Source organism: Lynx canadensis, chromosome D1, assembly GCF_007474595.2.
Source record: "Lynx canadensis isolate LIC74 chromosome D1, mLynCan4.pri.v2, whole genome shotgun sequence".
In the NCBI taxonomy this organism is placed as follows: Eukaryota; Metazoa; Chordata; class Mammalia; order Carnivora; family Felidae; genus Lynx; species Lynx canadensis.
In genome coordinates this window covers 110,090,541-110,118,273 of record NC_044312.2, presented here as the reverse complement: position 1 = coordinate 110,118,273, position 27,733 = coordinate 110,090,541, and the positions used below count along the sequence as shown (strand labels likewise).

The window sequence follows — 27,733 nt, the reverse complement described above, 5'->3', positions numbered from 1 at the left end:
GTTCCCTGTTTTTTATTCCCCGTTTGTCTTGGTGAATTTGGGGCGATCCCCTCAAATAGCTGGGGATCTTGGCTGTCCATTCATGCTGAAGACTGAGTTGGATGTGGGTTGGAAAACCTGAGCACGGCGGGGCTCGAGGGCCACCGGCCTTGGAGGGGAGACTGAGGCAGCCGCTTCCCCGGTGCCCACCAGGTGCTGGTTGCTGCAGCCCCGCCCTGGGCTGCTGGTTTCCTAGAGAGGGGTCCTCGCTGCCTGCTGCCTCATCAGCCTGGAAGCCACTTTGTGGAAGGGGAGGGGTTTGCGGCGTCCCTGTGCTGCCTGGCCTCCCTTCCCCAGTTCCCTGGGCTCTGTCTGCCTCCCTGCCCCCAGGTGAAGCCTCTGCAGGGCCTGGTGGCCAGAGCATCTGGCTTGCCTGGGTCTCACTTCCTGGGGCTCCACACCCGTGTCCTAGGGGCACAGGGAACCATCATGGGCAGGGGGGGTGGTTTGGGAAAACTCAGGACTTGACCACAGGGGACTCGGGACCGCGTGGCCCTCACAGGGGCCACGAGTGTCGCTCTTCCTCACCGGTCTTTACCTACAGCCGCTTCTGTTCTTTAACTCGGCATCACCACCGTTCATCCCGCTTTTAAAACAGGAGCCAAGAGTCCTCCTTACCTGCGGCTGCCACCCCTCATCTGAAAGGTGCTGGCCGTCCGATGGCGCCACGTTTCTTAGTTCGGTTCTCACGATCTCTTGCCTACGTTAGAACATCTTCCTCATTGTTTGCTACCTTCTAGCCTTGCCTCCTCAGATCCAGCTTCCTCACAACGACCCGAGTGGTCCCTGTACATTGCAAGTCTCTTTCCCTTGCCTGGTTTCTTTGGTGGCACCTCCTGACCTTGGAGATATAGTCCACGCCCCTTGCCGTGCACGCGAGCCCCTGACCTGGCGTCAGAGTCCACGCGTCTGCCCTTGGTCTCCCCTGAGCACCTTCACCCTGGCCTCTGGCCTCAGTGGACATCCACTAGGCTGGCTGCTCCTTTGCCTTGGCTCCAGCTGCCCCACACCTGAGCCACCTCCCCCTCCTCCTCATCCTTGAAGACTTGGCCCGGTGTCCCTCCGGAGGTCTTCCTGCTCACTGGTCGTGCTGGCACTGCTCACTGCTCGTGTGTTTGCTGCCTCCCACTCGGCCCTCCCTGGTGGGGGCGCTGATCACGATCCCAAACAGCTCCAGGCTCTCAGGGCCCTGCTGCGGCCTCTGTTAGGATGAGCAGGTGAGAGAAGGGGACATCTTTAACAACCGGTGCTCCCCGGTCCTTGGTTTTAGGGTCTCTTTAGGTTCTGGTCATTAGTGGGGAACCTGGGTCTGTTAGTTTCCGAGGGCTGTCATAGCAGAGTCCCCAGACATATAACAAAGATTTATTATTTCACGGTTTTGGAGGCCAGAAGTCCAAAATCAATGTCGGCAGGGCCTTGTTTTCTCTGAAAGCTGTAGGGGAGGATCTTTCCTTTATCTTCTAGCTTCTGGTACTTCCCAGCAATCCTTATAGATGCATCTTTCTGGACACATGGCCGTCTTCTCCCTGTGTGTCTTCACATGATCTTCCTCCTGTGTCTTTCTCTGTGTCCAAATTTCCCCTTTTTATGAGGACACCAAGCATATTGCCCTTAGGGCCCACCCTGGGGACCTCGTTTTGACTAATTACCTCTGTAAAGACCCTGTTTCCAACTAAGGTCACATTCTGAGGTGCTGCGGGTTGGGACTTGCATAGATCTCCTTGGAGGACTCAGTTCAGCCCATACAGTGGCATCTACTTCCTGCCATCTTGGGATTAGGGTGAACTGGGTAAGCACGTGGGGAGGAGGTCCTGCGTGACTCTCCAGCCGGAGTGCTGTGCTGTGAAGGGGTCAGGGAGCTTCCTGGACTGCCTGCATGCCTGCTCTGTTCTGGTGTCCCATCTCCCTGAAAAGCCACTATCCAGCCACTGTCCAGAATGGAGGCTTTAGTGCCGGTCGCCTTGCGCAGCCCTCCTGGTTCCCACCTTTTTTTGACCTTGCCCTTTTAACTAAACATCCTTGTCAACACTTTGGGCTCTAATCTGTGTGTAAGGGGCATTTGTATGTCCCGCTGACTTGTGTGTGCTGATCCTAGGGGGGGACCAGGCCGTATTAATCTTTGTCTCAGCATTCCACAATGTTTCTGGAAACTCTTGTGACCTATTCATTCGTTCGTTTGTTCATTCATTCCCGAGACATTTAATCTCGGTGTCCGGCACAGTATGGAGTGCTAGGGAAACAGTGAAGGACAAAATAGACTGAGGATCCTGTCCCCAAGGTCCTTAGAATGTCTTGTGGGGTGGGTGAACGAATCATTACAACGTTAACTGCTCCTTTCCGAGGACAGATGTGACCTCACCCACATCCTCCACAGACAGGACAGTAGGGTGTGGCAAGAACAATGACAGATCTTTCCCAGGGTGGGTATTGAGCTCGCCAAGGAGGTTGGGTGTCCAGGAATGCCTTTCTGAGTGAGTCTAAAGGATGTGGAGAAATCAGGGCAAGTGGCCTTCTGACGTTCTGGTACCTGGGCAAGCAGGTCGGCCGTAGCTCTCCTTTTGCACCAGGGGGCAGTGTTCAACCTGCAAGTGTCCCTGCCCTTGACCGAGGCTGGGACAGGGCAGCCACTGCGTCGCCAGTTTGCCCCCTCCTCATCCCTGTCCTTCCCTGCTGCTGCCCTGCAGGCCCAGACCCCTTGCTCACCTCCTTTCTCTGAGCCTGCTCCGTCCCCCTGCCCACAAATCCCAGCAGCCCACACAGTGCCATTTGTCCCAGTGTGGCTATTTCACCTTCTCCCCTCTGCCTGCTGCCTTAAATCAGGGGCTGTGGGGGTTTTGTGGAGCCTTGTCGGCTGGTTCTGAACCACAGTGGCCTCTCAGGGTAGGAGCCGGCTGTGCGGGCCCCAGGCCACGTGCTGTTTTTACTCCTGTCTCTGTCTTTGGTATTCTCGCTTTCCTTTCTTCTTCATCTGTCACCTTCACTGTCTTCCTGTCCTCCCTTCTGCTCCCCCTACCCAGATGTCTCAGCCTTAGTCAAGCCTCTCTCGGGCGCTTCAATACCAGCTGCCGCTGCCTGCAAAGTCCAACGGAGTCCTTTCCTTTCATCTGTCTCTGTTGGCCGCCAGCCCTGGGGCCCCGTTGGACACGTTGAGGACAGGGCAGAGCTGCTTGGAGAGAAAACTCCCCAAGAGCAGCCCCACCCATCAGAGGCTCGCTTCTGCTACGGCTGGAGTCCACTGCCAAGAACTCCTTCCTTCTGGTTTTGACCTGCTTTTGCCGGCACTGCTGAGGCCAACTGGGGGCCGGGGAAGGAGCACGATGATGGTACTGGTGCTGGGAGGGTCGGGAGAGTAGATGGATAGGAGTCTTGTGAGTTACTTTGGAGATTCCTGAGGCCTGTTTCTGGGCCGCTGTCCTTTCTCCTCACTCCCTCTGGCTGCCCTCCCACACACCTCTGACCTGGATGTGCTAAGGGGCTTGGGAACTGGGGGTGGGCAGTCCAGACTGTGGGCTTCTAAGACTGCCATCAGCCAGGTACTCCCAAAGCAGGGCCATGGCTTTCCCTTCCGAATGTGCCTCCCTTTCCAACTGCCCACAGCTGTCCTCTGAGGCTGCAGGAGGTGCTGTGTAAAGAACAGGGATATTTAGGGTGGACGCAGTACAGATCCTTGAAGGAACGTTCCGGGGCCTGACACTTGGGCCGCAGCAGGCTCCTCTGGCTGGGAGCGCACACACCCTGAGCACAGTGGTCATATTGTCTGGACCACAATTTGGACGATGATAGCTCGACACCAGAATTTTGTGCTGCTCAGGGTTGCAAGAGGCAGCTTGGGAGATGTAGTTTTGGTCGGAAGTCGTGGGACTTCAGATGTCTAGGGACATTTTGATGATTTATTGGAGTGAGTGAAGCTGTCCTAGCTTATCGGGGACACATGATTGCTGGCGCTGTTAGCCTGCCCTCGGGGGGGGGGGGGGAGTGCAGAGCCACTGGCTGCCCTGCAGGAAGTTCAGGCCAGTGACACAGTTTTTATCAGGAGTCGGTTTTTTGGTTTTTGGTTTCCAAGTGCCTGTCACACTGTGCCTCTGATAAAGGCCACAGCTTACTTCGCTGGTTGGTCATGACACCATGAGCCCTGAGAGATCAGAGCTCCTGCTCTGAAGGGCAGCCTGCTGGGTGACCTGGGCTGTTACTTAATCCCACCTGCCTGCTTGCTTATCTGTACAAGGGAGCGATAAGGAGCCTATTACGTGAGTTAGCACTTGCAGAGCATCCCACGCGGAGCCCAGCACCTGGTAAAGGCTAGAGGCTCCGCCGGGTTTGCTGGTCACCGTGTGTCCCCACCTGCCTGCACCGGCCTGGCACGTAGGTGGAGCGTGGTGAGTGCTGGGTGTCGTAGAAGCCAAGTGGGCAGGTCATCGAGATTGGGCAGAAGGTGTCCAGACCTTCCCCCTGCCTCCTTCCACAGGTTCTTTAGGCACCTTCCTGACTTGGTTGTCATCACTACCTTCTGGAAGGGGAACACTGAGCGTATTGATCAGTGTCGGAGGAGAAATTGAAGCTCGGGGAGAAGTAGAAACCGTGGAGTCCTGCTGAGAGGCAGCGGGGAGAAAGCAGGTGTCCAGACACTCCTTGCTTCGCAGCGCCTCACGCTTGCCTGCAAGGCGTTGTTTACACGTCCCAAGTGAGAGTCAAAGCCGTCTTTTTCCCCATCTCTAATGCACAACCCGAGGCCAAGGAAAGAGATCTGTCAGCTGGCATTTGCAAAAAATAGCAAACAGCCCTCTCTGGGACTGTCAGCTCTCTGGAGAGGAAACCAGGATGAGATCTTCGGGTGATGGTTGCTTTTCTCCTACTCACCGTTTCTGTCCCCATCGCTGAGGTCAGAGAAGACTTTTGCCCTGAGCATCACCAGCCCGGAGCAAGGCCCGCTGTGCTCTGGCAGCATCTGAGCGGCCTGTCCTCCTGAGGAGGCCCGCCCAGCGAGGCTGTCCTGTCCGGGCGAGCGCCTCCCCTGCTGAAGGGTTCCAGTTGTGTCAGGGAGGGTCTGCTGATGCGACACCACGAGGGCTTTCCAAGATGCTGAGTTTGGTTAACGAGGCCTTTGGAATCGGAGATTCTCAAACAGTCTATGACCTTGAGGATTTCTTGGTTACCATCCACCAACCAAAAACCCGTGGTGGGAGCCTGGCTCCAGCCCCACCCCACTCACCCGTGACCAGCACTTCTGCACCTTTGCCTGTTCTCTGCCAGGTGTGAGGATGACAGGGAGGCCACCTGGAACAGTGCCTGAGGGAAGGCCTGCACTCTGGAGGCTGTTTGGGGGAGAGTGCCACTGTGAGAAGCTGGCACTCAGGTCACACTCTGTGACGCCAGGGTTTATCTCTGGGCGAGGGGCCCCGTGTCGTGCCAGAGGCAGCCCCGGTGGGAGGGCTGCGGGAAGGGAGTTTGGTGCTCCGTGGCCTTCCCACTGCCCTCCGCTCCCGCCCCAGGGGCTCTGCTTCTACTGGTGGGTCTTGCGGGTGCCTCCAGCAGCACAGCTTCCGGCCTCCACTTCCCCCACCCCCAAGCACCGCACAGGGGCCTCTCCTCCCTCCAGGGGTGGGAGACGGGGCGAGATTCAGGGAGGAGTGGGAGTCTGCCCACTCAGCCCCTCCCTTTGGCCCGTCCCAGAACCCTCAAACTCAACATACCCAGAGAGGACTCATCACACACATGACCCACGAATGTCCCGCTTCCCAGAAGAGAGGGCTCTGCGAGGCAGCCGACCTCTGCCCTGCAGTTTCCCCCAGCTATAGTTGATTCTGGAAAGGCCTCAGGAAGCACCGGGCAGCTGACCCTGCACTCCCCTACCCCCAGGGGTCAAGTCTGGGAGGAGAGTGGAATTTGACTAGGGGAAAGGCTGGGTGCTGAGTTAGCCGAGTTCTAAGAAGGGTGGAGATGTTCTGGGAATGAGGTAACTTTTTTTTTTTTAATTTTTTAAAGTTTATTTATTTTGAGAGAGAGAGCGCGCGCACAAATGAGGGAGGGGCAGAGAGAGAGGATCTCAAACAGGCCCCTGGCTGCCAGCACAGAGCCCGATGTGGGGCTTGAACTCACGAAACCGTGAGATCACGACCTGAGCTGAAACCAAGAGTCGGATGCTTAACCAACTAAGCCACCCAGGTGCCCCATGGGGTGACATTTTTTTATTCATCCCCGTGTCCTCCTGTCCCAAGCCTAGCATTGGGGGTGGTGGGGGGTGTCGGGGTCACATGTGACTCAGCTGTGAATGGAGCTGCACAGCTGTGTCTAGGCTCTGAGGGGAGCACGACTGGTGCCTTCTGTCCGGACTGGCCTCTCCGGACCCTGCCCCGGCTGCTCACCGATGTTTCTGTGCCTTTAACCTCCAGTGGCAGCAGGTCCTAATCACTCACGGCTGTCCGCTGTCCCCCTGCTGGCTCGTGTCCTGCCTCAGATCATCTGCCTTGCAATCTTTCCTGGCCCCAGGGGGTCAAGGGAGCAAGCTTGAGGCTGTGAATCACCTACTGCCTGCGTGACCCAACCTCCCTGCCTCCCTTTGCCTTGGGCCCCACAGCCACCGTGGGCGTCCCTTACCCTGCTTTCAGTCTTGGCCACCACCTAGGCTTCCAGCACCCTGGTGCCTGAGCACTGTGTATGCCAGGGCCAGTGACCTCAGGCGGAGCAGCCGCTGGCCCGTGGCCTCCCTGGGCAGAAGCAGCTGTGGGCCCCTGGCTGGTGCAGAGTGAGTGCTGCGGGGAGGGCCCACTGCGACTCCCTGAGTGCGGGTCTAACTGCGCACGGGCCAGGTGCCCTGGGGCGGTGGGCCTGGTGCTGTGGAGGGGGCTCAGGGGCGTGGGTTGTGTGGGGCTGCGTGGAGACGGTTCCTTCTTGTCCCCGTGCTCTTGTGGGAAGAAAGGATGGTGGGAAGATGGTGATCGCGGCCCAGCATTTACCGCCGGGCTCGGCGATCCCCAGGACGACCTGTCGAGGTTGGGAGTGGGGGTGCCCGGTTTCACAGATGATGAAATGAGGCCTTGATTGTCCAGATCTCACGGCTTGTGGGGACCCTACTGGGGGGGCAGTCCCAGGCCTGTGGACTCCAGGCTTGAACACTGGGCCGCCAGCAGCTAGACGGGGCTGCTCTCTACTCCTCTTTCTCCACTGCTCTGGCTTTGGCAAGAAGGCCCTGACCTTTCCTCTCTGTGAGCTTCTGCCTGGCTCTCTCCTGCACCCCAGGGCCTGATCTGCCTGGACATGGCTTCAGGGGCATCTGGAGGCTCCCGCCTAGATCCCGGCTCTTCCCTCCCAGGGAAGGCCTGGCTGCAGCATCTGTGAGGATCCAACACGAGAATGTGTGTGGAATGGCCACCGAGGCCTGGGGGTTTTCGGGCTCCCTGTGTCGTCACTGTGAGCTGGGAGGCGCTGGCACCCACTGTCCACCTAGCCTCCAGGGATCCCTTTCTGTCTCTGGAAAAGGGAGAGGGCAGTGTGAGGGGGCATTTAACACGAGGCAGTGGGTAAGTTCCTACATGGTAGGAGCAAACCCACCCAGATGGGAGAAAAGATTGGGCCTCCCTGGAGACTTCTGGAGGTTTGTGACTGTTGGGGCCCGTGTCACCTGCTGTGAGGCTGCTCACCTGTAGACAGGTGAGGAAGACCCATAGCCGGTTCTCCCGGGCAATAGGTGCGGAAGGTGAGGTGGCCCCCACCGTGCTGTGGGGGAGGGCCCAGCCTCGTTCACTGGCAGCTCGTCTCACAGGACATCGCGGAGTTCTCTGTCTCCCTCGGGGAGACGGTTCAGGTGCTCTACTTAGCTTTTTTTCTGCAAAGATCTTCTCTCTCTCCTGTATGTCTTCATTGCGCCTCTAATTGTAAATAATACATCTCTGGTGGAGAAAGAATAGACTGGAGAAGCACAAGGAAGGAAAAAACCCAAACTGAGCCAATTCTAGAACATAGGAGTGAGTGATGTGCTGACAGAGCTCCTTCCAGTTGATTTCCTTGCCTAAAAAAAAAAAAAGCTTCATGAAATCATATTTTTACCTTTTAAATTTCTGTAGCATCACATCCTAGCATAAGCAATTCCTATGTCATCAGAGCTGTGCACTCATTTTTTTTTTTTAATGTTTATTTTTGAGAGAGAGAGAGAGAGAGAGCGCGCGCATGTAAGTAGAGGAAGGGTGGAGAGAGAGGGAGACACAGAATCTGAAGCAGGCTCCAGACTCTGAGCTGTCAGGCCAGAGCCCGATGCGGGGCCCGAACTCACGAACCGTGAGATCATGACCTGAGCCGAAGTCAGACGCTTAGCCCACTGAGCCACTCAGGTGCCCTGAAACACTCATTTTTAATGGCTACATGATGTCTGTTTGTATAGATGTCTTCCTGTTGGATCCATAAGTGGTTTCTAATTATTTGCTGCTGTAAATAATACTGTTTTGAGCATCTTTCTGCACCCATCTTGGTTCCCATTTTAGAATATTTCCTTGGGTTGGATTCCTAGAATGGTAACGACTGGGCCAAGGGGTGTAAGTATTTCAAAGGCTCCTGGTAGGGTTTCCAGGGAGCTTTCCAGAGAGCTGCCCTGATCTCCAGACCTCACCTGCGGGTCTGTCTCCCATAGGCCTTGCCAGTGCTGAACCTGATTATTGCACAACACTGTTGCTAATCTAATAGGCAAAGTGCCACCTCACTATTCTCTTCTGTCTGTGTTTTCTCCTGAGGTGAAACTGCTAAGGGTTCATTAACCGCTTCTGTTTACTGCTCTGTTGCCACACTTGTCCTAAAGGAGCGTTTTGCCTCTTCTTGGCTTGACCCCGTGTGGTGGTTTGGGCTCTTTCTACGGGGCCTTGTCCCAGCTGCAGATCCGCCTGTGGCCGTGAGCAGAGCAGGCATTCAGTGCCCAGGACGAGGCGAGATTTGTACCTCAGGCCTGCTCTCTGGCGTGTACGCCGTCGATGGCCAAGGGGGTGGGTGGGTTCGTGAAGCTCTGCCAGGAAAGAGCTTCCCTCCCCGGGGGGCGGGGGGTGGTTATCTGAGGCAGATCTCAGAGGATCGGGCTGCTGGTGGATCTGTGAGGGGGAGATAGCACGGTAATAGCTGAAGATCGCTGCACTTTAAGTGGCCTCTAGAAGAGGAGGTTTCTGCCACCATTTGAAGAAGTCTGCACTTCTGAAGTCTGAGTGGAGGCTTGGATGGCTTCCTGAGACAGCACTGGTGCAGGGGGGCTCCTCGGGAGATCTGTCGTCACCCTCATTGCCTGGCCAGGCGGAACCCTGATGGAGGGACACGGGGGTCAGCGTGGTGTGGGAGGTTCTCAAACCCGGGCTGTCGGGCCCCGCAGAGGGCACCGAAGGGGACTCTGGCAATATGCACAGCGAGGGAACACAGGGCCTCTGGTTCACTGCCAGGATTGCTTTGAGAGCTTGTAGTGTTATGAAAGTTGTCAGGGCACTAGGGTGGGCTGGGTTCTGTTTGGGCTTGACTTCGCGCCCTGCCCTACAGCCAGTCAGCCCCCCCAGGGAGTGTTGGGCTTGGCCGGGAACTGAGGAGGGAGGGGGTGCTGGCTTTTGTGTGGGGCTGCCGCAGGGCTGGGATGGGACGCTTACTCTTCCTAGGGAGACCCTCTGTGCCGAGGCTGCTCCAACCCGGCTCTTGACTTCCAGATGCTGAAGTTCCGAACCATCCGTGGGGGCCTGAGGCTCCTGGGGATCCGCCGAGCCTCCACTGCCCCTGCTGCCTCCCCACACGTCCGGCGCCTGGAGTACAAGCCCATCAAGAAGGTCATGGTGGCCAACAGAGGTGAGTGCCCTTGGGCCCGGTGAGAGGAGCCCAGCACAGCCTTAGCGTCCCTCTTCTGCCCTTGCCCTGTACACCAGCTCCCCGCCCGCCTCTGCTTCTGTAAGGACCCAGGAATCTAACGTCTTGGCCTGTTGCCCCTTTCCTCCAAGGTGAGATTGCCATCCGCGTGTTCCGGGCCTGCACGGAGCTGGGCATCCGCACCGTGGCTGTCTACTCGGAGCAGGACACGGGCCAGATGCACCGGCAGAAAGCAGATGAAGCCTACCTCATCGGCCGCGGCCTCGCCCCGGTGCAGGCCTATCTGCACATCCCAGACATCATCAAGGTGGCCAAGGTGAGCCGGGTTGGGCCTGGACCCCGTGCCTTCCCCATGCTGGGCCCGGGCCGCAAGCCAGCCCACAGTAAGTGCTGTGAATAGGTGAATGGGTGAGTGAATGAGTGAATGGAACGAGTGAGGTGGGGGCAGGTATGGGAGCCACAGGGTTTGGTCTGGGCTTGTGTGAAGGAATCTGAGAGATGCCTCATTCCTCCGATCCCTCCTGCCCCCAGGAAAACAATGTGGACGCGGTGCACCCTGGCTACGGGTTCCTGTCAGAGCGCGCGGACTTCGCCCAGGCCTGCCAGGATGCCGGGGTTCGGTTCATTGGGCCGAGCCCTGAGGTCGTCCGCAAGATGGGAGATAAGGTGGAGGCCCGGGCCATCGCCATCAGTGCAGGTGCATATGGCGGACGAGCCACTGGGGGCCGTACGGCTCCTCAAGAGGGGCTGTCCGAGGAGGGGGCTGGCGGGTTTGGGCAGGGAGGACCCACATGCCTGTCTTCCAACAGGTGTCCCCGTGGTCCCTGGCACAGACGCCCCCATCACCTCCCTGCACGAGGCCCATGAGTTCTCCAACACCTACGGCTTCCCCATTATCTTCAAGGCCGCGTACGGGGGCGGGGGACGTGGCATGAGGGTCGTGCACAGCTATGAGGTGAGCAGAAGCCCAGGGCTGGGAGCAGAGCAGGGAGCCCCGCCAGGCCGTGAGACCACCCATAGAGCAGACCCTGGGGTTCTGAGAAGGGGGTGGTCCTGCAGAAGGTGAGACAGAGCTTCAGGGCCCCATGTCTGCTCGCCTTGCCTGCCCTCTTAGGAGCTGGAGGAAAACTACAACCGGGCCTACTCGGAGGCTCTGGCTGCCTTTGGGAATGGCGCACTGTTTGTGGAGAAGTTCATTGAGAAGCCACGCCACATCGAGGTGCAGATCCTGGGTGAGTGGGGGCATTTGTGGGGCCACAGCACAAGGCAGGAGTGGAGCAGGCCTGATCTTTCTGGGCTCACGACGGCTGGCCTCCAGGAGCTGTCCCTCCGGCAGACCCTTCCCCAGGAAGGGCTCAGGCCTTGGCCGTGGCGGTTTCCCTCCTGGCTGCCCCCTACCGCTGGGAGCAAGCGCTGATTGGCCGCGGTAGTTGTGTGGGGGCTGGGGGTGTTCACGAAGTGTTTTGGTCCCTGGAGAGGCTGAGGCCGGTTTACCTTTCACCGCAGGAGACCAGTACGGGAACATTTTGCACCTGTACGAGCGAGACTGTTCCATCCAGCGGCGGCACCAGAAAGTGGTTGAGATTGCTCCTGCTGCCCACCTGGACCCCCAGCTTCGGACCCGACTCACCAGTGACTCTGTCAAACTTGCTAAGCAGGTGAAAGGCGGGGGCCTTCAGGAACAGTCCCTCATGTGGAGACAAGGAGCCTGTTCCTATAGGCTCCCTCTGAGCTGCTGCCGGCTTAGGCCTCATGGCCAGTGGTCACTGTCCAGATGTGGACAGTCTGCCAGGGAGCTAGGAGGTCCAGAGTGACTGGCTCTGGGAGGGAGTGGGGAGGGCCATCATGGAGGAGAAAGGGCTGACGTAGCATCCTCGGGGTCCTCCCTGTGTGAGAGCAGAGGTGTCAGGCCCGGGCCCAGAGGCCAAGCCTAGAGTCCAGAAAGGCTGAGAAGAAGGAGGGAAAGAGGCCACTGGCCACACCCTCTGCACAAATTGAGCTTCTGCGTGGCACCAACTAACCCCTGGAACAAAAGGCATGAGATCCAGTGGTTTCTGTCAGGATTAAGAAGCATTATTAAGGCATTTCTTCCATTCATTCTTGACCGTCCCCTGCATCACATTTGTTGCCACCCATGGACTTCTCAGATCCTCCTTCTGCTAATCTTTGCTCTACTGGGTCATGGAGGCGGCTCCCCCAGCAGTGACCTGCCCCGCTAGGCCTGCCCGGGAGAGCACCCACCCGGGCCAGGCCTTAGCAGGGGTCCTGCTGTCTGTTGTTCTGCCCCCTCCCGCCCCCAGAGTCCAGGCATCCCGCCCCCACTTCCGCCTCCCCTTCCCAGGGCCAAGTGGGAACATCTCACACCTGCCTTCCCCAGCACCCCGGCGGGCCTTGGTCCTGCTCTCCCTCTCAGAGTACTGCTCCCTCAGACCTCTCAGGAGGCAGATGATTCCAGAGCCTTCCCCAGCTGAAAGACAGGGTTGGTGCTCTGCAGAGAGGCTTCAGCCACAGTTAATATGAGGCATTGATTAGGATCTAATTTAGAGTTGTCATTTGGGTTACTTCGTATGAGGAGTAATCTTACCTGGAGTTGGGTCTAATTTATCGGCTCAGGCCATGTATCATGGTATAATAGATTTGAGGGAACTGACTGAAGTCTACTATGTGGTTCTGGGAGGACCAGAGAGAGACCGGTTGAATGAGGGTGGAATTTTGCATTAGAATCATCAGTGTTGGTTGTCTCAGGTGGCATCTCTTTGGGTTGTGGCCAGAGGTGGGGACGAGTAGAGCAGAGGGGAACTTTCTGAAAACCCTTTAAGAACGAGAAGGCCCTGCACAGGCCGGGCTATGTGTGGCGGGGCCTGTCCGCCGGGGAGAGGGCACTGATGGATTCTGGATCCGGTGCTGCTTCCGATGTCTCGCCCAGACAAGCTGGCCGAAGCTGGCAGAGGCTCGGCGGAGCCCTGGGGAGACATCCGGGCAGGGGTCCGGGCCCTGGGTTGGCGGTGCTCACCCAGGGTTGGGGGGCGGGGTGGGAGGGGCGGCAGGGCTGGTGGGCTGCCCGCTGTCTCTTGGGGCGGGGTCTGCCTCAGTCTGCTCTTTCGGAACCAGCCCAGTGGCCGCGTCTGAGCCGGGGTGGCCGGCAGGCCCCCGTCCGTCAGGCCCTGCTGACGCGGCCACTCCACAGGTGGGCTACGAGAATGCGGGCACCGTGGAGTTCCTGGTGGACAAGCACGGCAAACATTACTTCATCGAGGTCAACTCCCGCCTGCAGGTGGAGCACACGGTCACCGAGGAGATCACTGAGTGAGTGGGGCAGGGGGGAGTGGGGGCGCGGCCTCTGGGTTTCCTACAAAATCCACAGCAGGCGGCTGCTGGGGAGCTCAGCTCACTGTCCACTGTGGTAGAGAGCAGCTGGCGATCTGGGCACTTACTCTTTACAAAAAATATTACTAGCGAGCACTACGTGCTGGGGCGCCGGCGGGGGCTCAGCCGGTTAAGCATTCGACTTCGGCTCAGGTCATGATCTCACGGTTTGGGAGTTCGAGCCCTGCATTGGGCCCTTTGCTGTCGGCTCAGAGCCCGCTTTGGATCCTCTGTCTCCCTCTCTCTCTGCCCCTCCTCCACTCGCTCTCTCAAAAATAAATGAACATTAAGGAAAAAAAAAAGTACTACATGCTTACCGTAAGAATTGAGGAGCAAATAAAACATGGAGAACTCCCCCCCCCCCCACCCCCCGCCTCCCCAGAACTGGGATGTGAGGAGGCTCAGGCCACGGGGAGGCTGGAGGAAGCTCTGGGTTTCAGGTGAAGAGCTGGGGACTCAGGTCAAGAAAGTGGCCGGCCCAGCACGGCATCACCTGTGCCCACGCTACATCTCGTGGTTTTGTTCCGCCTGTATGTATTTTACTAGATAAATAGTTAGACACAACTGAGATGCTTTGGGCAGAATTTCTATTCTAGTTTTATTTTTATTTAAAAAAATTTTTTTTAAGTTTATTTATTTATTTTGAGAGACAGAGAATGTGTGATCAGGAGAGGGGCAGAGAGAGGGAGAAAGAGAGTCCCAAGCAGGCTCTGCACTGTCAGTGCAGAGCCCCACGTGGGGCTCGATCCCACAAACCGTGAGATCATGACCCGAGCCAAAATCGAGAGTCGGACGGATGCTCAGCCGACTGAGTCCCCCAGGCCCCCCTCTTCTACTTTTAATATTGTTGAAAGCACTCTCCAGGTCAGTATTCTTTGTAATACCTTAGATGTGTGTGTATCATAACTTATGTACATAGCCCTCTGTTACTAGATGTCATCTCTGGGTTTTGTGGCTTATAAGGGTAGTCAGCTAATGTTCTTTGCACCTAAATCTTTCCCTTCCTCTGTGAAGAGGTCTGGGGATAAACATTTTCGGTGTGGTTACCTGAGCAAAGCCTAATCAGCCTTCCAGATTGCTTGTCTCAGTTTGTATTCCCACAAGCAATGAGTATGGACATTTTAAAAATCTGCCCATTTGACAAACAATTCCGTTGTTTCAAGATACATATTTTGAGCTCTCCAAGTGTTAGGCCCTGGCTTTGGGCCAGTCCATCTCACCCTGGGACTTTCCTGACAGTTTGTTGCTTCCCTGACCTCTGACCCCACCTGACATTGAGGATGCTGTGGGGCACCTGCCTTTGCCCAGCAGGTGCTCAGAGGCCCCCAGACTCCTTGCTCCCTTGAGGTAAATCCTGAGTTGAGGTGGATGCTCTAGCTTCAGATTCTCGCTCCATGAGACTTTGCCCAGTTGTGCCACGAAAACTTCTCACCAGCCTTGAGCCTGCTGCAAGCCTGGTCTGTTAAGGGTGGTGGTCGATGCTTGCTCCGGAGTAGAGGTTTTGCGTCGGACAGACACAGAGCAGGGCACAGGTTCCTTCCAGGTCACCGGCCGCATAGAGCTTGGGCGAGCTGCAGCCTCTCTGACCCTCAGGCTCCTCCTCTGATGGAAATGACAGCCTCTCAGAGCGTCATTGTGGAGATCAAGCTTGAAAAGAGCACCCAGCCTTAAGTCCCTGGCGTGTGGACGTGGTGATGCATGGTAATCACCGTCACTACTATGAAGTGCTTTAGTAGGAAATACAAAACACTGAGGAAAATCTGCCAGTGTAGTTTCCAGCCTGTCCTTACCACAAGCTTCAGTGACAATAAATTTAAAACCTTGAGTTTTTTTTTTTTTTTTTTTTTTTTTTTTTTAAACAGCTGTTCCTCTTGGATTTGTTGCTGTCCTTAGGAGCATGGCAGTCAGTGAGGCTGAGCTTATAAAATCACATTTGGAGAGTTTTGTACACTAACGTCTCCTTCAGGGCGGGGTCTGGAGCTAAGCCCAGCTGCGACCCTGGTCCTGGAAGGGCGGTGTCCTCACCCCAGCACCTGCCCACCCGCCCACCTGCCCACGCGGACTCTCCCAACAGCTTCGGCAAGCCTGGCCCTCACAACCCTGTTCCCTCGCAAACTGCCCCCCACCTTCGCCACGGTGTAGCACATGCCACTCTGGGTGCAGCGTCCGAGGCTTCAAATCCAGCTTGAACCGGGGAGGGTTTGGGGGAAGGCAGGAGGACAGAGAGACCCCAGGGAAAAAGGGCCGAGGGTGGGGAGGGGTTGTTTGATGGGAGTACAAGAGCAGGCACATGCAAATCTTTCCATTGGCCCCTCTCTAGCTGCCACCTTCTCCTTGCTCAGACTGCACAGGGCCGCCGGTGGGCAGAGGGCGGTGGGCAGTGGGCCGCGGCTGCTGGTCTGGTTGGGAGGAACTGACTGCCCCAGCTGGTGAAGGGGTGGGACAGGGAGGGGTGGGGCGAGACCGGCCTGGCTGTGGGCACCACCCGCCCCCCCCCCCGCCCCATCCATCCCCTGCCTCACGCTCCCCTCCTCCCTGCCCCCCTGCAGTGTGGACCTGGTCCATGCCCAGATCCACGTGGCCGAGGGCCGGAGCCTGCCCGACCTGGGCCTGCGGCAGGAGAACATCCGTATCAACGGCTGTGCCATTCAGTGCCGGGTCACCACCGAGGACCCCGCGCGCAGCTTCCAGCCAGACACTGGCCGCATCGAGGTACGCCAGCGCCTGATGGAGCACAGCCTGGTCTCAGTCCGGACGAGAAGACCCTCCTGTGGGCCTGGCCAGGAGGGGAGACCCCCACTTGGGTTGGCTTAGGGCACAGGGGAACCAGGTGCTGTCCAAGAGTCAGGGAGAGCATTGTGGGGGCAGCGGGGACTGTCATGAGTGCAGACTAAGGAGGCAGTGAGTGAGCAGGAGGCAGCAAAGGTAGGGTCCCCAGAAACAAAGCCCGGGCCCTTGACTTTGGCTTCTTAAAAGAGCCCAGAGACAGAGTGGTGGCCTCTGTCCGGACTTCAGTCTGAGGGAGTGTGATTGGCAGGGCAGGACCCAGGGGTCACCGCAAAGGATCAGGGCCCAGATGTCCCAGTGGTGGGGACCAGCTGAGCAAGGGGCCCGTTAAGGCTGAGTGAGGGAGCCGGGAGATGGTGCAGGGCAAGGAGGAGGCAGGCTCGCTCGGGGCTGCCAGGGACTGGGTGGGCGGACGAGGGGGGCCCTGCCGTGCCTCCGCCCGCGGGAATATCTCCTGCACCTCCTCTCTTTTCTCAGCACAGACAGCCCTCCCTCCCGCCACCCCGCCCCCACTCCCAACCTCTGGGCCTGCTTGGGGCAGGAGCCCTCTGACCTGCTGGGGCACCTGTTCCCTGGCCCTCTATCTCACACTGCCTAAGGATACTTCTGGAACCTGCGTGTCAGCAGCGCTGCCACCAGCTCTGCTGGTCTGCTGCCTCCCCGTCTGGTCTGAGCCTCCGAGAAAGCAGGACGTGTGCGGGAGGCCAGGTTCTGCTCCGGGATCCAGGGAGAAGGCCAGGATGATTTTGAGATGGGTCCTGGGCTTCTGAGAAAGCAGCGATGTGGGGAGGGAAGGAGCTCTCTGGACTTGGAAAGTTGTGGTGTTGGTAGGGTTGAGGCAGGGAACTGCCACTGGAGTCCCATTTCTGGAGCAATCCAAGCCATAGGTGGGGGCGAGCCCTGAGGCTGGAGTGCCGCCCAGCGGGCGGGCCCCCGACTGCCTGCCCTCAGTGGGGAAGGGGCAGCCCTGTGACGCGCCGCTGCCTCCCCCTCCCCCTCCGAGGCCTGACTCCTCTGAGGCTGGTTCACCACAGAATATTTTTAGCTGACGGTTCCTGCTCACAGCTGAGTGTTCACCCTTAAATATTTTATTAAGTTCCTTTTTATCGAACACAGGCCTGTGTCCCTTAGAAGCGGAAGCATGGTGCAATGGGTGTCCCAAGCCCCCTGGGCTGTCCCTCCCACTCCTTCCTCACCCGTGCTCATGGGGTCCCCTGTCCCAGGTGTCCACTCTCCCTGCAGAAACTCCTCCCTGTCCCCATCACGGATGTGCTTGTGTGCACTGGTTACCCCAGACACCCTGAACCTCTGTCCCCCCAGGACCCTGTCTCCGTCTGTTGACTTGAAACCTCCATCCCCCGTCCACAAGTCTGCCTCTGTGACCCGTCCTTCTCTGCCCTGCTTTCCTGTCTGGGCACGCAAGCCCGCACCAGCTTTCCTGCAAACTCACGTACAGTCCTTTCTCCGAGTATTTCCTGTCTGCCTGCCCGGTCCTCTGCCGCCTCTCCCTCTCCCTCCCATTCTCCCCTTTTGGAAGGAAGAGAAACTGACGGGGGTGGGGGGGGGGCACTGAGGCCTTCCCCATCACTTTACTGTATATGTTAAAACAAAAACCCCTTGGCCTGCCTTCTCTCTGTCCCTGGGCTCTTGTCCTACAGCGTCCCGGTCAACAGTCTGTATTTCCTTGTTTGTCCGTTCCCTCGCCCCGCAAGCTGGGAGCCCCCTGTGAGCAGGGACTCTCTTTGAGCTGTTCGCCCCGGTGCCTGGCACGTAGTGGGTGCAAACGCCTGTGGGATGAATCTGCAAGGCACGAGGGTTGGTCAGGCAGGCAGGTGGAAGGTCGATGGGATCTGGCCCCTGCCTGCCCGGGGCCCCTCTCTGCGCCCTGCTAGGCTCTGCGTCAGCCCCTGAGCACTGCACATGCGGCCCCCTACCCTCTCCTGCCCCTTCCCCTGCCAGCTCCTCTCAGGGAGAAGGAGGCCATGGCTGCGGCACCCAGAGAAGTCGGTATGCCCCTGGGTTTGCTGGCGGGAGTGAGGCAGAACTTCGCAAGCCAGAGTTGGGGCTAACCCGCGGTGCTCTGGTACCAGTCCCAGTGCCCTGCCACACCCATGCTTGTCCAGCCTGGGCTGGGGGCCACATCTCGACTCCCCCTTCCGACCCAGGTCCTGACTTCTGCCCACAGGTGTTCCGGAGCGGAGAGGGCATGGGCATCCGCCTCGATAATGCATCTGCCTTCCAAGGAGCTGTCATCTCCCCGCATTATGATTCCCTGCTGGTCAAAGTCATTGCCCACGGCAAAGACCACCCCACGGCTGCCACCAAGATGAGCAGAGCCCTTGCTGAGTTCCGAGTCCGAGGTGTAAAGGTGAGAGGCTGTGGGCCCTGCCTGCCTTCTGGTCGCTCACAGTCCTTGGCTGCACGTGGACTCTCCCGGCTGCTCTACCATTGCTGGGAGTGGGCCTGGGCACCAGGTTTCTCAGATGCTTAGGGGGGCACTGGCCCTTGGCCACAGGTGAGAGTCTTGCTCTGGGGAGCCCCACACTCCTTCCTGCGCCTCTTAGGTGAGATCCCTTGGAGCGTGTGTTCCGTCCACAAATTACAGGCCTCCCTTCTGGAAATTCTGATCCCACAGGTTTAGGTGGGGGCCTCAGAGCCTGTGTTTTGAACGAGCTTTCCAGGTAATTCTCAATCCCAGGATAGCCCTGGGTGAGAGCACAAGCCTGTGTGGATGAGGTCACTTTGCATAAAGTGAGACCCCCGTCTGCCCTCACTCCCCTCTTCCCCTTGCCTGGCACATGCGTCGTGTCAGGAGCTTTAGTAGGGACGGCCGGGAAAGGGAGACTGCAGCGGGAGGCACGAGCAGGGGGCAGAGGGAGACCAGGGTTCCCCCGCTGCAGGGGGCTCATAGCGCAGGTGCCAGGCAAGGACCCGAAATGCTCGTTGGCCTCTTGGTTACCTGTGTCTGTGGCTAGAGATGAAATCACAGCCACGTACCGTCTTGTCCTTGAGGCCAGCGCTGCTGACATGTCCGTGGGCACCCCCCGGGCAGATGCTGCCAATAGACACCGTGGGAAGAAAGGCTCTGCCCTCAGTGGATCGTGCCGCCCGGTGCGGCTCCTGGGACTCCGGAGGGAGGCGCCCGTGCAGAGGACGCCCTCCCTGGCTTGCCGTGCTCGGTGGCGGTGGCGGGCGGGGAGGACATGCTGGGGCCCTGGCTGGCGGCCCCCCCCCGGGTCGCCTTCTCCTCTTGGCTGCCGCCGGGACCGCCTGGGCTCCGGGCTCCGCTGGCAGTGTCAGGCCACGTAGGCAGCCCTGTCCTCTCTTGGTGCCCTGCGACAGCCCTCTCAGCTGTGGCAGCGGCCCCGGCGGGTGCGGTAGCCTTTCGAGAAAGCTCCTGGGAGGGGAAGAGGGAGGAAGGGAGACTTGGTCAGCTGTTTCCCCTCGGGCCCTCGGCCCACCTCAGAGGGAATGGCCTTGTTGGGGGTCTATGGGAAGCCTCGGGGCTCCTGGTCTGGGGGTGGTTTCCTGCACACGTACAGAGATGCGTTGTGACGTCATGTGTTCAAGCTGCTTCTGAGGGGTCTTGGTTTTCCCAACATGGCGTCCTGGGGCTGCTTTTGGGGCTGGGTGGCCAGCATGACCACACCATGACCCTAGTGTGGGGCCCGGCTGCGCCACCCTTCGCCTGCCTGCCCATGTTGCTCTGTGTTGTCCTTACTGGTCACCCTGACTAGCCCTTGGGCCATGGGATCCTCTACCTGTCCCACAGCCTGGCAGGTTCACGAGTACCTGCTGCCTCGGAGCTCCCTGGACGAGGGAGACCAGGGCCAGGGGGCTCCCAGGGAGGAAGGTGGGAAGGCCGGCTGTGGGACACGTGTTTCTCGTTCCTTGGGGCCGCAGGGTCCTCCCCAAATGCACACCCTGGCACGTCTAAAGCCTCCCGCTAACCCTGCACCTGCCACCTTGCAGCTCTGCGCTCCTTGTCCCTCTGCCACGGGCCCTTCAGCCCTGTGTCATCCCTGCCTTCTCTCCACGGCCCCCAGGAGGGCTCAGGCTCTCCCGTTCTTCTGTTTCCTTTATTTAAACCGGGGTCTCTCCCCGGCCACATCCAGGTATGTGTTCTGGGGCTGGGAGGGCAGGCACACGTGTGTGTCAACACTGTGCAAACCCACAAGTGTGTGAGCTTGGCCAGCACACGTGTGCACACACATCTTCTTGTGCCGGTTCTCCCCAGGTGCCCACTAGAACCACGGCGGGCCGCACACAGAGACGCTCGTGCGCCCCTTGGTGTGTGGACCGTGGCTGCCATAGCCCAGGCACCATCACAGGCCCTGGGGTGCCTGTGCCCACCCTCCACAGTGGGGCCCAGGCACCTGCGTGCTCTCGAAGCATTTGGGTGTGCCCCGTGCAGGGTGAAGAACCACATATCTGCAAGTACTTGGAGCACAGATCCCTCCCAGCTATGACCGGGAGCCATGATTGTTCAGAGGCTGGCAGGGATCTCGGGCAGAGAGGAGGCAGAGCAGGACGTGCCCCCCCAGCCCGGGACTGTGGCTTCTTGGAGTGGGGCATAGAAGCAGGGCAGTGGCCCTGTGGGTGTAGGCACCCGTTGGTGTTTGCCCCTCCAGTGTCCAGTGAGGGTTTGACTCAGTCTTTCCGGACAAACCCAGAGCAAAGCCACGGGGGAGCAGCTGAGAGCTCAGGGCCCATAGCCCTGACAGCACCTTCCAGAAGGTCTTGGGCTGATAGCAGGGCAGTGGAATTCCAAGGCTCTTCTAGTCCCTCTGGGATGACATTTTACAAATCCAGAAGCTGCCCAGGGAGATGGTGAATAAGGCTGTCACTGACGGGAGCCACGGGGGACTTTCTTACAGAGTTAAGAATGTTGCCAGTTCAGGTCTCTTTGCCCTGAAAGGCTGTGCCACGTCCCCCGGGGCCCCTGTTGCCACTGGGTATTGTGACATCCATGCCTCCATGAGGATGTCACGTCTTGTCCGCGTCCTGCCAGGGAGGAGCGTTCTGCCCTTACAGATAGAAGAACAGGGCGCAGAGGGCTCAGGCATAGTCCCCCACCCACCAGCTGTCTAGAGGCTGGGTCTAGAGGCTGGGACAGGAGGCACCACATCCCAGCACTCCGCTATCAGGCGGATGAGGCTCGGGCCGTTTGGGCCGCCTCCGCGGGGCTGGCAGCCCCAGGCCTGACCCTGTTGTGTCCGTGTGCCTCTACTGGCCCACATGTTCCCCCTCCCCTCAGGAGCCTACAGGACAAGACAAGGCTAGCTCTGAGGTGTACCCAACAATTTTATTATAAAGAAAAACAAGACTCCTGCTTGGTTGGTGCAGCCCCTGCTTCGGTGGCTGTGAGCACCTGTCAGTGGAACGCAGGTCTGGAGGCCAAAACCAGGGAAAGGGCCCCCTGCCTGGCCAAGCACAGAGGAGGCCTGAGGTACCAAGGGTAAAATCAGGAGGGACTCCCAGGCAGTGCCGACCCAACCAGGCCCGGCAGCTGCCCGCCCCACACCCTCTGCCCCTTCCCCAGCCCGCCCCGGGCCGACTCCCTTCCCATCACACCACACTCTCTTCCAGCTGCTCCGTGCTGCCCCCCACCCCCCGGCACCCTGCCCCGAGCAGCCCCCCATGCACAGAGTGGCTCCGTCGGGCCCAGGCTCCTCCGAGGCGCCTGGCGTAACCGTAGCACCCGCCAGCATCCCCCAGGTCCAGGGAGCAGCTGCGCTGGGGCCGAGGCGGTGGGCTCCGCGGCGGGTGGGCCTTGGGCGTGGGGCTGGGGCCTCCATTGGTCTGGGATTGGACGTGGCTAAGCTTGAGGGGGAGGCGGCCATTCCCGGCCCCCCGGCCCCGAACCAGCAAGGCCACGGTGAAGACCAGTAAGGCAGCCACCAGCACACCCCCCACGGCCACGGTCAGGGTCCCGCCCAGCACGTGGGCCTGCAGGGCGTGGCACAGGGGCGCAGCCGGTAGCGTGGAGAAACGGGCACAGCCCAGCAGCCGGGTGGCTGTGAGGTCGGAAGGCCCAGCGGCAGGTGACAGGGCCAGCAGGCAGAGGTCATAGTCGGCACCAGGGACTAGGTGCTTCAGCAGGAAGTGGTGGCTGGAGGCCGGGACAATCCTATGGGCAAGGGTGGGTGATCAGAGCCCAGGTCCAGGCTCTGACCCCAGCCCCCAGCCCCACACGGCCTCAAAGGCCCCTTCACCACCCGCCACCCACCCGCACTGCATGCTCCTGAGTCCCGGCTCTGAACACTCCCCTCCCCTAGGACCACATGGGCCTTGTTTGTTTACTGAAGAAGGCAGAGAAACCAAGACAGGCATGCATTTTTGCAACTGGGGACAGTGCAAGGGGACAGACAGGCGTGTGTGCTGATGCACAAGCCCAGGGCAAGGCAAGGAGGTGGTGGAGAATCACATCGCCAGAGCCCGAAATAACACATGTGCAGCCCAGGCTTGTGTGCTTGAACAGAGACCAAACCCCGGGAAGTCTGTACTCGCTCAGCCACACCGAGAGACTTCTCTTGGGGCACTCCCCCTCTCCCTGGTGCCTGCCCCTCCCCTCCCTCTGCATCCCTCCCCCCGCCCCCCCCCCCCCGAAGCTTAGGAGGGGTGTGTGAAAGCTGGTGAGTGCTGGAGGGGTGGAGAGGGGCTCAGAGGGCAGCTGGGAGCCAAGCTGGGGCTGTGGGCAGCAAAGCGCATCCTCACCGGTAGATGAGGGTCTCATCTTCACTGCTGTTATACTGGATTTGGAACATCCACACAGGGTCGGCTGGCCGCCCTGGCCCCCAGCTCACCAGCCCTGAGGTTGCAGTCACCTCTGTCACCTGCACAGCTGGCTCAGACTCCAGTGTCCCCTCGCCCTCGGCAGCAGTGCGGGCCGAGGCGGCAATGTCCGAGGGCCCTGGGCGGCCCCCCTCAGCACTGCCGTTCCCGCCGTGGGGCAAGGCCAGCACCCGTAGCTCCACACGGGCTGTGGCCTCCCCGGCAGGGTTGGTGGCAATGCAGGTGTAGCCCCCTGCGTCCCCAGAGCCCGTCACCCCGATCTCCAGGGTCCCGTTGGGGAAAGCCCGGGCTCGGGAGGAGTTGCCAACCAGGCGGTCATCAGGGCCGACCCAGTGCATGGTGGGCGCAGGGTCACCGAGGGCCCGGCATCTCAGAGTGGCCCGCTGGCCCTCCAGCACCCAGAGGCGCTGCGTGTGGCGGGCGATGAGGGGCGGCTCGCAGGAGAACTCGCCCTCGGGCACTGCCCAGAAGTAGCGGCCGGCCAGGCCTGGAGGGGAGGCGCACGTCTCCAGGTCGTCGGGCCGGGCCAGCCTCCGCAGCCACAGCAGCTCGCAGTTGCAGTGCAGGGGGTTCCCGCTGAAGCTCAGCACCAGGGGGGCGGGTGAGGCCTCCGCGTCGCGCCCCCGGGAAAAGAGCGGGTCTGGTGCCAGCGTGGCCAGGCGGTTGGAGGTGAGGTCGAGACGGGAGAGCTGGCTGAGCTGGGCGAAGGCGCCCGGGGGCAGTGCGTCGATGAGGTTGTGGTCCAGGTTGAGCGTGTGCAGGGCAGGCATGGCACCGATGCCGGCCCAGGGCACCTGCCGCAGGTTGTTGTAGGACAAGTCGAGGTCCTCCAGGCTGTCCAGGAAGTCGTCGAAGGCCCCGGGCGAGATTCGGCCCAGCTGGTTGCCACTGAGGATGAGGTGCTGCAGGTTGACGGGGCCCCGCAGGCTGCCGGTGCCCAGCTCAACCAACCTGTTCCCGTCCAGATGCAGGGAACGTAGGCTCTCCAGGTCCCCAAAAGCGCGGGCCCCAATGCGGGTGATGGCATTCCGGGAAAGCGTCAGGTCCACCAGCCCTGTCATGTTCCGGAAGTCCGGTGGCCCCAAGGCCTGGATGAAGTTGTCAGCCAGCCGCAGCTCCACGGTGCGGCGGTCCACGTTGGGTGGCACGAACAGCAGGCCTCGGTGGGCACAGAGGGTGCTGAGTGATTCGGACAGGTTCTGGCAGACACAGGGCAGTGGGCAGGCGGCCGCTCCACTGGCCAGCAGCAGCAGCAGGAGTGGCGGGGCCATGGTGAGCGCCCTGTAGGGAAGGGCCACAGCCCAGGCACAGGTGGGGCTGGTGCAGGTGCCCACTGTGCCCCGGGGCCCGGTCCCCAGGGCCAGCTTCTGGAGCCTGGTCTGGGTGGGGATCAGGGTCAGAGGCCCACAGGGCCCCCCAGGGATGAAAGAAGGCTGGGGCCTGCCAGGCCCCCCACAACAAAGGTCACATTTCCCAACCAGGTAGGGGGGTCCTGGCCTTGGGGATGAGGTGCAGCATGAGGCAGGAAGCGGAGGTGGGCACTAGAGCAGGGAGGGTCCCGGAACTTCCTTTCTCTGGCGTCTCCAGGAATCGCCAGCCCCCTCCCTCCGCACCCTCCCTCCCCCTCCAGGGAAGACACCCCCCCCCAAGCCCCTCCCTTGGCCCCGCGCCCCTCCCTGGCCAGCCACTGCTGTTGTGCCCCGCAGCCCCCCTCACCTGGTGTCTGTAGCTCAGGGGGAGCGGGCCGGCCTCCCCGTGGGCCTGGCCAGCCCCCGCCGACTCCAGGCGGCTCTCCCGCGGGGGCGAGGCCAGGGGCTGACCGGCCGCCCGCCGCGCGCCCTCCAGCCCATGGCGCTCGGGCCCGCGGCCCCGGCTCACTCGGTTCCCGGCACCTTTTCCCGGCGGCTCCCGGCGGCGGCGGCGGCGGCGGCGGCGGCGGCGGCGACGAAGACAGGCAGGCGGGTGCGCGCCGGCGAGCGCGCGCTCCGCGGACACGCACGTGGAGGGCGGACGGGGAGGGGCGCACGGGGATCCACCCGGGCCGGCTGGCTCCCGAGGTCACGGGGACACGCGGCCACTGCAGCGCCCACGGGTGGCTCCCGGTCACGCCCGAGGCCCGGGCCGGCGCGGGCCCGCCGCGCAGTCCCCCGGCGCTGCCGCAGCGGACTCACCCTGGCACGGGCGCGCGCGCCCCCGGCCACCCTGGCGCCCCGGCATCCTGCACCGCACGGGCGCCCGCCGCCGCTGCGCGAACCGTCACTCTGCAGGCAGCCAGACAAAGCGCCAGCTCGCGGGCCCCTTCACCATCTCCCGGAGACGGGAGCCTTTGTCACATGTCGCTGGGCACCCTCCCCAACACACCCACACATGCCCACACACCCACACGTCCCCGCACCCACAGGCAGGGCCGGGCGCAAAGCCGCACTGTTGTTGGGACCCTCACAGACACACGCTGAAGGTCACAACCGTTCTGCATCACCGAGTCACGTGGAGGGTCCCCAACAGGCACGGGGCCGGGAGTGGGGGTGAGGGGCTGGGGCGACACCCCCGGCAGGCCTGCCGCGGGGTGGGGCGGAGAGGGCTCGGCCTCCCGGCTGGCGCCGTGCCCCGCCCCTCCCTCCCTTTCCTGGGCTCCGCGCCCCGCCCGGCGTGCTCGGGAGCCAACCGGTCTCCGCCTCCGGCCCGATTGGTCTGCGCTGCGCCGTTTCCCAGCAGGCCGGCGGTGGCACGCTGTTTGAAGCTGTGCGTCAGTGGTCCTCGCCGAGCCGGCAGCCCCTCCTTCCCCCTTCTGCCCCTGCCGGGCCGTTTTCCTGGGAGAGCGGCCCACGGTGAGCTCGTCCCAGCTGAGGAAGGGCTCCCGGTGGGGGAGAGTTTCCGGCTTCCTGCCACCCATAGCCGCGGCTTGAGTGGGAGCCCTGAGTGCTCGAACCAGGCTGGGCACTCTGGTCCTTCGGGAAACCAGGCAAGTCGCCACTTCCTCCACGTATCTCCTAGTCCTCCAGCTACCCGGGCACCCCCCACGCCTATCCCTTTCCCTTGTCTCCAGACATGGTTCCCCAGGGGGTGGCAGCCACCATCCCTCCCCCCCCCCCCCCCGGAAACACGGAATTCTGATTCTGCCTGGTAAAGTAGGTAACCTTGGGCAAGTTATTGTAACCACTGGCACACTACTCATCTAGGCCAAGGGGGTATTAATTGCATGTACTTCTGTACCTCATAGGGCTGACAGGAGAAAGGATGTAGCCTGTGGGGGGTGTAGCCACCTGGTAACCGGAAGCCCCTCCTACATGTCGCCACTCCCAGGGCCTCGGCTACTGCACTTGTAAAAGGAAGGCACTGGATTCTAGCCCAGGTCAACGGATGCTCTGTAGCATTGGTATTTGTGTTCCTCTTTTCCCCTTCAAAAATGTTTTCATTCCTTCTTAAGTGCACAAGCATACTAGCATCCATCACAAGCCACTCTGTGCTGGGAGCCGGGGTACATCAGGAACCAGATGGGCCTAGTTCCTGCCCCCGTGGAGCTCACAGCATAGGGGGTCACATGACGTCTCCCCCCAAGTTAAAAGGAGGAGGGGCCTGCAAATGGGAAGTGTAAGGTGGAACAGGGTAGGTCTCTGAGGATCCCTCCCACCCCTATGTGGTTCTAGGTTCTTTAGATGATTTAATCGTTTTTATCTTCTCAAATGCCGTGCTTTGGTCCAGTTGAAATGTCCCCATTCCTTTAGGAGAGACAGGGACTAGCCTCAGACAGACTGATAGATCTGTCACATGAGACAGGCCCAAGGCAATGTTGGCCGGGTCCTGCTCTGCAATTCCTGTGGGGGAGGCACCCTTCCCACCTGAGGCTCCAGGTGATAGGAATGCTAGGTCGGATAGGCAGAATTTCTCAAGAGTAGCAACAGGGCCCAGCAACCCATGCTGGGCCTGGAGTCCCCACTGAAGTTGCCAACAGAGGTCATGAATGGGTGACACAGAGATGCTTTATCTGAAGTGACAGCCATGTGGGCACAGGCACGTGGACACTGGGATTCCACCCATGGGCTGGCAGTCCTGGGACATCTCTCAGTGCTGGCTCCTAGGCCCCAGGTGGCCCCTAGGTTGGACTTGCCCAGCTCCAGCTTCATGTTGTCCCCCAGCAGTTTAATGAGCAGAAATGAGGGCCCTTGTGCACAAAGCATGTGGACATATACCTCAGCACCCCTGCCCTCAAAATGGTCCCAGGCGTATGAAGAATGGAGACAAGTAAAAGCTGAGGACAAGAGAGGTGTTTTCCGACAGCCGATCCCACAGAAGCCTACTATAAAGGGGAGGGTCCAGCTCTGTTGTGAGGGCGGGAGGTACAGACGAAGGCTGTCAAGTTCAGACTTCCAGGAAGAGCTTACCGGGCAGGTGTAAAGGGGTGGAGGCATGAGAGCACATGGCAAGTTTGGTGTGGCTGGAGGTAGCCAGGACTTGGAAACCTGGCAGAAGGCATGGCCTGGAGACCAGGGGTCACAGAGTCTAGAGATGGCCATGGTAGAGCTGTCTCTCTTGACCTGGTGACACAGGGGTGGGTGTTGAGGGTGACGGAGTGCAGGTTTTAGTAACTGGGTGCACAGTGAGGCGTGCAGCAGAAGGCAGAGGAGGACTGGGTGAGGGAAGCCGACTTTGGACTTGATGAGCTTGTGTGAGGGCCACACAAGGAGAGGTGCCCAGGAGGGATTTCCGCTTTAGGGTCTTGGCTCTGGAGCTGGAAGCCCAGGATGAGGCCACCCAGGGAGTGTCCTGTATGAGAAGAGGCCCAGTGACAGCTCTGAGAACTCCATCCTGCAGGGGTGAGAGGAGCCCCCAGTGGGGACCGGGGAGGAGAAGGAGAGCAAGAGGTCTTGGAAGCCCAGGGCAAGAATGTCCAGGTGGGAGCTGTTAGCAAGCGAAGGGTGGGAAGGGGCCC

At 60.2% G+C, this 27,733-nt stretch overlaps 2 protein-coding genes across 7 annotated transcripts in view; one reads left to right on the top strand and one right to left on the bottom strand.

The window, feature by feature from the left end:
• The window catches only part of PC (pyruvate carboxylase), a 101,818-nt gene that overhangs the window by 68,767 nt on the left and 5,318 nt on the right, over nucleotides 1-27,733 (top strand). For 5 of the 6 annotated variants that reach the window (XM_030331686.1, XM_030331689.1, XM_030331688.1 and 2 more), the window contains 9 exons: nucleotides 9,702-9,837; nucleotides 9,987-10,171; nucleotides 10,387-10,552; nucleotides 10,665-10,810; nucleotides 10,970-11,087; nucleotides 11,362-11,513; nucleotides 13,043-13,161; nucleotides 15,771-15,933; nucleotides 18,194-18,376. In XM_030331686.1, the coding sequence (XP_030187546.1) occupies nucleotides 9,702-9,837; nucleotides 9,987-10,171; nucleotides 10,387-10,552; nucleotides 10,665-10,810; nucleotides 10,970-11,087; nucleotides 11,362-11,513; nucleotides 13,043-13,161; nucleotides 15,771-15,933; nucleotides 18,194-18,376 (1,368 nt within the window). Of the gene's footprint in view, nucleotides 1-4,560; nucleotides 4,567-9,701; nucleotides 9,838-9,986; nucleotides 10,172-10,386; nucleotides 10,553-10,664; nucleotides 10,811-10,969; nucleotides 11,088-11,361; nucleotides 11,514-13,042; nucleotides 13,162-15,770; nucleotides 15,934-18,193; nucleotides 18,377-27,733 lie in introns of those variants that run through there. The other variant, XM_030331690.1, reaches the window with a different exon arrangement.
• Nucleotides 21,577-24,628, bottom strand: LRFN4 (leucine rich repeat and fibronectin type III domain containing 4). The gene is made up of 3 exons (XM_030331691.1): nucleotides 24,520-24,628; nucleotides 22,726-24,084; nucleotides 21,577-22,138 (listed from the first exon to the last, which is right to left on the bottom strand). Exons 2-3 carry the CDS (start codon nucleotides 24,072-24,074, stop codon nucleotides 21,577-21,579), a joined length of 1,911 nt encoding a protein of 636 aa, XP_030187551.1. The 5' UTR covers nucleotides 24,075-24,084; nucleotides 24,520-24,628.